Raw genomic sequence first — 10,107 nt, forward strand, 5'->3', positions numbered from 1 at the left:
GGTAAAAGCCTGGGGAGGAGGGTATTTTGGAGGTTTATAGGTTCAGATTTCTTTCATTTTTTTCTTTTTAATGAACTTTTCAAAAATCTTCTGTTAACTTGTCATTTTGTTTTGTTTTGTCATTTCAGGAGAGTAGAAACAGCAGTAGATCATCTAGTCCTAGTGTGAGAATGATCACTACCTCGGGACCAACCTCTGAAAAGCCAACTCGTAATCCATGGACACCTGATGATGCAGGTAATCCTTTGTTCCTTGCTTAAATTTTTGCCTGTAAAAAATATAAAATATTTATTTGGTTGTGGTTACTTAGACAATAAGAGTAAGCAATGAAAGTCAAGGTCCATTTTAGTTCTGCTTAAATTAAATCATTACATTACTGACTTGTTTTTCATGTAGGCTTTGAGAACACTTTTTTATAGATTATATTGAGTTACATAAACTTGTTAGTATTTTGCTTGTTAGAAAGCACTGTACATATGCAGTGGTACTAATATTTAATGAAGATCTTGTTAGCACCAGTTTTTTACTGTAGTGTGGTTTTGGAAAATTAGAGGAATAGACATCTTGTTACATTTTAGTCTTGTGCATTCATATTATGAATGTACATTTAAAACTTTTGTTGCTCTGACATCTGGAGTGAAATGCCATGTAGGTGAGTATCAGGAGTAGGTTAATTCTGTTTATCATCTCTGTTGTAATTTGCTTATGCAGAATGTACATGTGTACATAAAATTACTGTTTTTAAATGAACTAACACGTGTCTGCAGAAATGTTGTAAATACTTCTACTGTAGCATCACTGTTCTTTTGTTATGAAATAGGATTAAGAATGAATATAATTGAGTAGTTGAATTCGATTTTAAAAGTTATAATGCATTCCATAATGAAAAGAACCAGTACTGGACTGCATGAAAACAATGGATCCCACAAATTCCTTTTTAGAATATAAATGAAAGTTAGAATTTTGTTACCAAACTGTACATATTGAATCTTAAACTTAGACTCAAGCTGGTACTTCACAATATGTCAAATTCTGAAATCTTTTTCTTGTGGTCCATTTCATCTGGCTGATCAGTCACTTTTATTCTTTTCCTCTAACAAAGTACAAAATGGAAACTCACATGTGGACTAACTCTTGCATAGGCATATGTATATATACATACATTTGTATGTATATATGCACACTTGTATTTCACCAAATATAAGGTGATTTTGTAAGATTTGTACTTTGGGTTTTTTCCCCCTGCTTTAGTGGGAGGAGGACATCATACCCTTGCATTTAGCTTCTGTGTTTTCTTCTTTCTGTCCATTGTTACTTTGCCTGATCACATTCTGTGCCCTATCACTCATAATTTCCCAAAGCCCTTGCCCATTGCTACAGCCCACCCTGTGCCTTCTTGTGCAGCATGGATCCTAAGTTTCTTTGGGCAGTGAGCACTCATGGGAATTGCTGCCTCACATGAAAGCAAGGTCTTACCCAGTCAGTAGTTCATTGGGAACTGAAAGCTGCTAATCCTATGCCAGTGCAAGGACAGTTTGTGCCAAATCTTTGTTCTTAAATGCAGCACACACTAGAGCTAAAAGTCAGGTCTGTTTTCTGGCCCACAGAAATCCCTCACCTTATACTCAGGTAAATACAGAATGTGCCATATGTATATTTTCTTGTTAGGTTTACGCAGTCCATGAACAAAGAATTGTTTGAGCTTCTAAAGAGAGAAATATTTTTGGTTTTCTTTAAAAGAGGGTACATTTTTAATTTAATGAGGCAAAATGATAAAACAAGGATATAGCTGAATCTGGTCAGTCACAGGAAAGGTTGCAGTTCTGTGACACTGTTGAAATGCTCAAAAATGTCATCTGAAGTATTTTGCATGTATTGATGTATTTGAAGCATTGCAGTGGTTTTAGCAGTATCCATTTACGGCAACAGTCTAATGTAGGGAAGGACTTTTTATATTGATCGCATTTAAGATACTGTAGTGATTAAGTCTCTGGTTTTAGGGTTGTTTTCTTTTCCTTTTTTTGTTTTTACCACCTTCCAGTTTCCTTACAAGCATACACTTAACCACTTTTTCTCCATTCCCACCCTCTTATTTCTGTTTCCTTTTGAAGCTGCTCTTGGAGATAGCATAGTCTTTGAGGGCAACACCTTAGTTTCTCTACCACGACTACTCTGTGGCAGGTGCTTTTGGGGTATGGGTAAGCAGCCCCTTTTTTTTCCCACCTACCCTCCTCCATATAATCCTCTAGTAGCAATAATGCGGCTGTAAAATCAGTAGTTTCTCCATGTGTCTTCACTCTATGTCTCTTAAAGCTTAACAGTAACCTTGTGATCCCCAGATTGTGGGCTACTAAAAGATAGGATCTGTAAGAATTCAGAAACATGTGAAATCTGAAAGCAGTAGAGAAATCTGGAGTAACTGCAGCGTAAGAAGAGAGCAGCCCGGCCCAGGAGACAGGTTGGGTTCCATGCTACCCACAAAGTATCTCTGCAGAACAGAGAAGATGCCCTAGAGCGTGTTGTGAGGAAGAAACTTAGAGACCTCACTGAGAGCAGGTTTCAAAATTGAGCAGGAGGTTGTGCTTATTTTATTTTGGCAGAGCTGATTTGCACAGCTTCTAATTTTAAAGTGATTAGATGCATGGGCTGGCTGGCTGATCCTTCATAAACAAGAATGAAATGGCAATTTTTTTATAAACAGAAATGATTGCAAACTGTACAAAAATAGTATTTTTAAAATCTGTATGCTGTTACATGGCTTCTAGAAATGTAGGTTGATAACCATAATCTTTATTTCTTCTTGGTATGGTAGACCATACTTTTGAATTTTTAACTGTCAGAAGAACAAAATTATTCATCTGCCTTGGGATTGAATTGCTGCTATTTCCATCTGCCTGTCCACATTCAGATTGTGTTTTGTGAAATTACTTAGAATTCTTGTTTTTGTCCTGTAAGAATAGAATTAACTCTTGAAAATACATTAAAATTTTCTTGGTATTGTTACAGAGACCAATGGGTCAGATAACTCCATCCCAATGGCATATCTTACATTAGATCATCAGTTACAGGTAAAAAATAGACACTTTATGAGATTCTTAAGCTTGCATTTCATTCTAACGTGTGACTTTTGGGCTGCAAAATATAGTACCACATATTTACCTGGGTTTATATTCTGTCTAATTTTTGACCAAGGCTAAAAAAAATATATTATGTAATCCGAGATTGGTTGACTCAGATTTGATCAAGCTATTAAAAACAAGCCCTGGGAAACATGATTCCTAAAACCAAATGTAAGCTGAGTTTGACTGTCAAAATAAGACATTATTTGCTTGAGTGTTACTGAATTAAATTGTTGTATACACTTTATTTGTTGTATATGGGATCAGACACTACTTTGATTTTTGTAACAGGTGTCAGATTAAAAACCGCAGATTTGAGGTTTGAGTCATCTTTGACATTGGTGCTGTAACGTTTTCCAGGGCATGGTTTAACACTTATTTTTAAAAGCTTACCAGTTTTTAAAAGATGTTATAAATACACTGCAGAGACATTCTAACACACTATTTACTAAGATATCAGTTCATTAGTCTTTAACATGTCTGATTTATTTTCAGCCTCTAGCACCGTGCCCAAACTCCAAAGAATCTATGGCTGTGTTTGAACAGCACTGCAAAATGGCACAAGAATATATGAAAGTTCAGACAGAAATTGCATTGCTGTTGCAGAGGAAGTAAGTAAAATGTGGTTTACTTTTTCTGTTCTTCTGTGTGGTTTTTTTTTTACGCAGAGTCTGTTCTCTGTGACTGTTATGTCTGGCTTTATGAAGTAACATTTCATAGAGCATAATTATTTTCCAGCCTTAATCTCAGAAATACTGAGCTGCTCAGTACAGGTGAGATAGAGCAGATAATTTTGATCAATGTCAAGACACTTCTTCCGGACAGGTCCTAGATAAGTGTGTGGCACATCTGTATTTGTAACAGAACAGTAATGTTTGTTTGTATCATATCAAATGAAAGATCTGGACTGCTAAAGAACCTTGGAATTTTATTTACAACGCTGTCCATTAACATGTTTTCAGTTGTAATTTGTAGATAATCACTTAGTTAATGGATTGTAGAATTTTGAGTAATATGTCAGTGTTACTCATTTTGCAGCTAGTTTTTATCTTTATCTGACTTTTGCCAAGCATTGCATTTACAACAGTATTATCAACACACATCTTATGTTTTTCTGCCAGAGGTTTAGGACCTAATACTTTGACCTTTTTATGTACCTTCTCCTTGTGCACCAGAAATAAACTCTTTACTCTTACATTATGTACATGTATAAGTGAAGCAACTGCATGTATTTTTGTATTAGGGTGGAAATTATTGCTGATTCAGAACTTGAGTTCACAATAAGTTCTATTGTGCTCTACTTACCCTTTCTGTTCCATGACGCTGGGGAGCAGTTCTGAGAGGTCATCTATACTCCCACGCTAGACCAAGTTATCAGCTTGTTACCCATCAGTGTCTGAGCCGCTGCAGGCAAGCAGTTGTTAACAAGGGGCTTGCCTTGGAGTTTATGGATTAGTTAATGAGAAAAATGTGTTGTGTAAACCCTTTGTACATTAGAAATAGCATACAGAATGGGGGGAGAATGTTATTGTAAGTTTGAACTCCTGTCATGTATTCACCTTTGGCTTAGTATCCTGAGAACAATTTGATTTTTTCACATGCAACTAGAATTTTTAGACTTGATGAGGAGATACTGAAGCTAGAGTGAATATCTTAATTTTGATTTTATTTGTGTTATTTTAAAGGGTCAATAACTTATATAAAAATGTGTTTCTGTTTCAAAACTCTTAATTCTCTGCTTTTAGATTCCTACTAGGGTTTTTTGTAGTAATTTTGTATTGACATTTCTTCCAAACTGTTTTTTCTTAGTCAGAATGTAGTTGTCCGTGGGTGTTAAAACAAAAAATAGTGTTGTGATGGATGAATTTAATGCTGGTTAAGGTAGTTATTAGTTCATCCCTCAAAGAATTATTAAGTTTTCTCCAACTGTAATTACAAACCATATGGCAACAATTAATTAACATGAACTTTCTCCTTTACTATTTTGTTTGAAAAATATTGCTGGCAGCTTGCCTTCTTGTTGCCTTGTAAACAAGTAGTAAAACAAACTGCTACATCAGTTTTGCAGGATAAATTATAGCAAGTTTATCAGCGTGTTTGCTCTTCTAAAATTGCTGCTAAAAAACAGTGTACATTTATGGTGTAAATTATGTGAAATGCCAGTTACAAAAATATTTTCCTTGATTCTGCTTTTCCACTGCTTTCATAAGTTCAAGTACAAATAGAAAATAACACTTCACTAAAAAGTTATGAAAAATTACTGCAATTTTATATTTTAAGTTGTCTTTAGATATTTAAAATGTGCCTATGTGCAAAATTAGAGTTGAATATATATATATGAAATTTTATGTGGCTCCTTAGACGTTTTGCTGTGACCTTTAGAACTAGTCTAAAGGACAATTTTAGAGATTGAAGCTATGTCTTGCAGCTAGTTTAAAGTTCAAATGTGGACTTGATTTGGAAGAGAATTTTTCCCTGGATTACATTAAAGAATAAGACTTTTTTTGCGCAAAATATCAGCAGCTGTGAGTTCAGATTGATGATCAGTTACTGATTTGAAATATTTGAAATCGTCTACACACAAATAGAAATAGATTATAAATGACAATTACTTCTTTTTATTATTATTTTAGACAAGAACTAATAGCAGAACTGGACCAGGATGAAAAAGACCAGCAAAACACATCCCGTCTGGTACAAGAACATAAAAAGCTGTTAGATGAAAACAAAAGTCTCTCAACATACTATCAGCAATGCAAAAAACAATTAGAGGTAATCAGAAATCAGCAACAGAAACGGCCAGGCACATCATGATTTCCTGGGACCTTTCAAATGAAAAATATGCACAGAAAAGACTGATTATTTTTTTTTAATTGTTATTATTATCCCTTATTATGACAGCTCATGAGTGTTAGCTTCTTGGTGTGATCTGTACTTGTCTGCTGCACTTAACATCATTTAATTTTCTTTTTCCTATGGTGGACATCCAGTTCAACAGGTTAATCGAATAAGGTGAGAAAACAATGACTTGAATTAACCAACAGCCCTCAATTTAAAGCAAGAAGAGTGGCTGCTTGCATGCTCCTTGTGTGAAGGCTAGCCTAACAAGTGTTAAGGAGGCTGCTAAATTTTAAGATCTTATTTTTAGTTTTTGGTGTTACCTCGATAAGAGCAAAAAAAAAACCAAAACTTTCCTGTTTAAGAATGGTTTTGTTCCAGTGTCTCATCTCATACTATTATTATGATGATTGTTTTCAAGACTTAAACAGGCTCCAGGCTGCAGAGGTGATCTTGGCTGACCACAGTAATTCATGATGCATTAGTGATGCCTTTTACCTGTAGACATAGTGTATTTTTTCCACATGCAAAATGGTAGGCAAACTGATGCCAGCATCCTTGGTTCAGTGCTTGATAGCCCTGCATTTTGACTAATATGTTTCTTGTAATCTTGCTTTCATAAAATATTTGAAGTAAAAGACTGTATTTTGTTTACTTTCTTGGGGTGAATGACATGCAGTTTCGCTTAATTACCGGGCAAAAGTTATGAAGGTGATTCACTGGGCAGAGTTGGTCCCTTGTGTAAAGAGGAAGAATCAAAAATGTGTGAAAACATGTTTTAAACCTTTAAAGCTTTTGTCCCTGTAGCATCTTTGGATGGAAATTCAGAAAGGGAATTATTACAAAACTTGAAATACTTGCTCCTTTTATGTTTTTGCTCCCTTATTGATTTTTTTGTTTGTTTGCTGAAAAGCATTTACCATAAATGTAAATAAGTTTGTTTTAGATAGGGACAGAAAGGTTTGGGGAAATGAATTTATTTTAAATAGCAAATTATGAAATGGAGTTGAGTGTGCAAATAGCGGAAGCTATTAAGAACATGAGGGAAATGGCTTAGATCTCCATCAGGAATCTCAGTTATTCTATTCATTTGAACATAGTTCAAAGGAAGTCCATTACAGAATGCCTGCTGCCTTTGTGACTGAAGAGTTGCATTTAACGAACTCAAGCAGAATATGTAGTGCTCAGTGTTGTTATTCACCATTATTACATGGGAGAAAATAACTGCTTGTTTTACATTGCAGATTAATTACTTGGATTATGAATTAACTGGTACAAAAATGAGGCACTTCTAAATATAATGATAAGTTATTCCTTGCATAAGTTCTTGAGGTACCCAGTTGTGGGCAGGGCTTTAATAACACTCCTTTGCAAAAGAAAAGTAGAAAATTGAAGTTTAGCTGTGGAGCCCTCCAAATAAAAGAAAGGTAATCTGAAATTTTACTTACACTTATTTCAAATAAATGGTTATTTATAAGAGCCCATGAGCAGAACTTAGAAAAACCTTAAGTGTAAAAACTTCACAGTATTTTCTCTTTTCTTTCCTGCCTACTTCATAAAAACCATTAGTACTGTTGTGCTTATCTGTGAACAGCAAAGATGATGAACAATGTACTAAACAGTGTCATCCTGTCTTGAAAATAAATCTGTTGTTGGCAAACCTTTGGGAGTTAGAAACCCTTCCCTCATTTTATTTAAATAAAGGAAGGGTTATCATTTCCAAAACCTTAGCAGATAATTTGATTAGTTAGCTGAAACTGATATTGGGATCAACTTAAGGGCACACATATTTATAGCAAAATGTAATTGGGAGAGAAAATAACTGTAGTATTAGGAATAGCACAAGTTATCCAGAGCATTGCTGTTCGCATACATCTGTCCATCTACCAAAATGGAGACACTCGATGATCAGTAGCTTACTTAACATATGCTGAAGCATTAAGTAGAACAGCATAAATACTGATGCTCAGCTTCAGATGCATGGTTGATAATTACCTACACAAAATCATTTACTAGGACAGTTTTTACTTTTCAGCGTCATAAAACCGATACCCTTAGGGTAAATCAGTTTTGTATGTGAAAAGTCACTTTATGGCAAGGTTTGAGTAATGGTACATAATACAAAAGTCTGTTCTAGCAGTTACTTATGACTTTTCAGGGTTTACATTAAAAAGGGTCTCAGATTATAAAATAAGTGCTGTGCTACCGTGCACTGTTGGCTCCATTCAATAGTTAGGTTATGTTGCTCTTGTAATTTTTAGAGGGAATTTGGAGTTTGACCTTTTGCCTTCAAATTATCCCTTTCTTAATTCCACCAAAAATGAAAAAAATATTTGCCCGAATTTCTCACTGAAGATTTCCATGTGGCAAAATTTGTGTATCATAACAAAAAAACTTATAAGGGTAGAACATAGTGGTTTGGACTAAGAAGAGTTTAACAGCTTAATTTTCAGTGACCTTTATTGTTTTCATAAGGCTCTTGTTTTAAAGTTGTTTACAAATGTACTTGTATTTTTCCCTTTAAAGTATCTGGACTGTTCAGGAACTTTTTTCACGTACTCTTCTGTCCAGTTAAAGCTGTTCCTCTAATAATAGGGGTGAAACATCTAGTTTTGGCTGGGCATTGCCTTCTCAGAAAAGGTAATAGGCTCTGCTTTTTGTTGCAGTATGTGTTCTGTAAGATATTTTGTAATGGAAAGTATGCTTCTGTACACTATGCAGTTCTTCCAAAATGCTTTTTTAGGCTTTTTGGTTTGTTATTTTTTCTGATGAGGAGTTGAAGATTGTAATTCAAAACTTGTACATAAAATGGTGAATGATTTCATATGATTCAGGAATGAGCAGTGTGGCTTTCTGCTACAGGGTTTTATTCCTTTGTCAGGAATTAATTAGTAAAAGCTGAGAGCCTTCCACAAATACGTAGTGATGCCCCAACACTTGCTGGGGCATCCGTACTCTCTGATGGAATCCCACACTGGGTGGAAGATGATCATTGTGCAGTTGTTCCCACTGCTGAAAAAAATTCTTCTGCTATGAGCTCGTCCCTTCCTGTGTGCAGAAGCAGGGTGCAGGATGAATAGTCCTACTTGTAAGTGAGTATCAAGATATTTTAAGAATGCCACATCTTCCTTATGGATGTTCTGCAAAGAGATTCCCTGGAACTTCTTTATTTTGTTCATAATGGATTTTATGTGCCTGCCTCTGTGCCACAGAGAGAAACAATCCCCTTAGCTGTTTCACTGCCTGTGAAGAACTCAGAATTGTTCTTCAGATCTGTTCTGAGGTGTTTTGAACAACTCAACTGTTTAGGTGCCCTGCTTGTAACCTGCAGAGAAGGTTTGAAAGGGTAAGGGAAAAAAAAAAAGGTGTGGCATACTCAAGCCCTCAGAATACAGATATCCCTGGTTAACTGGTTGAAGAGGAGGATCTTATGAAAGTAAAACCTGTGTACATGTATATGCACACGTAAACACAGTTATGTACTTGCACGTTCATACCTACCTGAAAGGAGGTTGTATCCAGGTGAAGGTTGTCTTCTTCTCCCAAGCAGGATGAAAGCACATAGTCATAAGCTGCCCCAGGAGAGGTTTAGGTTGGACATGAGGAGGGATTTCTTCACAGAAGGGGTGATTAGTGATTGTGATGGGCTGCCCAGGGATGTGGTGCAATCACCATCCCTGGATGTGTTTGAGGAAAGAGTGGCTGTGGCACTCGGTGCCATGGTCTAGTTGATATGGTAGTGCTTGGTCATAGGTTGGATTCGATCTCAGAGGTCTTTTCCAAACTAATTGATTCTGTGATTCTGTGTAGGTGTAGAGAGATACACATATTGAATCAGAATTGATAGTTTTCTTTTTCATTCCAAAATCAGACGTTTCTGTAGTTAACTTTCATTTACTTTAATAATGTCACTAAGTGGGTTATGCTCTACACCTGTGAAGATGAAGTTCTTCTGCAGAGGCAGATAAATACAGTTGTGTGTATCTGAGAGTGCATCAGTTATTTTCTATGCCCCTATAGTGGTTTTCTGCTTCTTGCAGGGACAGTTCAGATCTTCCACTGAACTTGGAGAGATTTGCTACAAATGTTTTGACTTTGAACCTACATCATGACTCTGGTCACAGAGAGGTACTTAATGAAAGAGCAAAAC

General features: G+C 35.7%; 1 protein-coding gene across 8 annotated transcripts in view; it reads left to right on the forward strand.

Annotated features, from left to right (window-relative positions):
* MAP3K7 (mitogen-activated protein kinase kinase kinase 7) overlaps positions 1-7,617 on the forward strand; it is a 45,244-nt gene extending 37,627 nt beyond the window's left edge. For 5 of the 8 annotated variants that reach the window (XM_064649977.1, XM_064649978.1, XM_064649979.1 and 2 more), the window contains 5 exons: positions 129-237; positions 2,112-2,198; positions 3,007-3,068; positions 3,615-3,730; positions 5,753-7,617. In XM_064649977.1, the coding sequence (XP_064506047.1) occupies positions 129-237; positions 2,112-2,198; positions 3,007-3,068; positions 3,615-3,730; positions 5,753-5,933 (555 nt within the window). In that variant the 3' untranslated portion in view covers positions 5,934-7,617. The remainder of the gene's footprint in view (positions 1-128; positions 238-2,111; positions 2,199-3,006; positions 3,069-3,614; positions 3,731-5,752) is intronic. The other 3 variants (XM_064649981.1, XM_064649982.1, XM_064649983.1) reach the window with 1 other exon arrangement.
* The last annotated feature ends 2,490 nt before the right edge of the window (positions 7,618-10,107 follow it).

The sequence above is a fragment of the Pseudopipra pipra genome, chromosome 3 (genome assembly GCF_036250125.1).
Source record: "Pseudopipra pipra isolate bDixPip1 chromosome 3, bDixPip1.hap1, whole genome shotgun sequence".
Taxonomy (NCBI): Eukaryota; Metazoa; Chordata; class Aves; order Passeriformes; family Pipridae; genus Pseudopipra; species Pseudopipra pipra.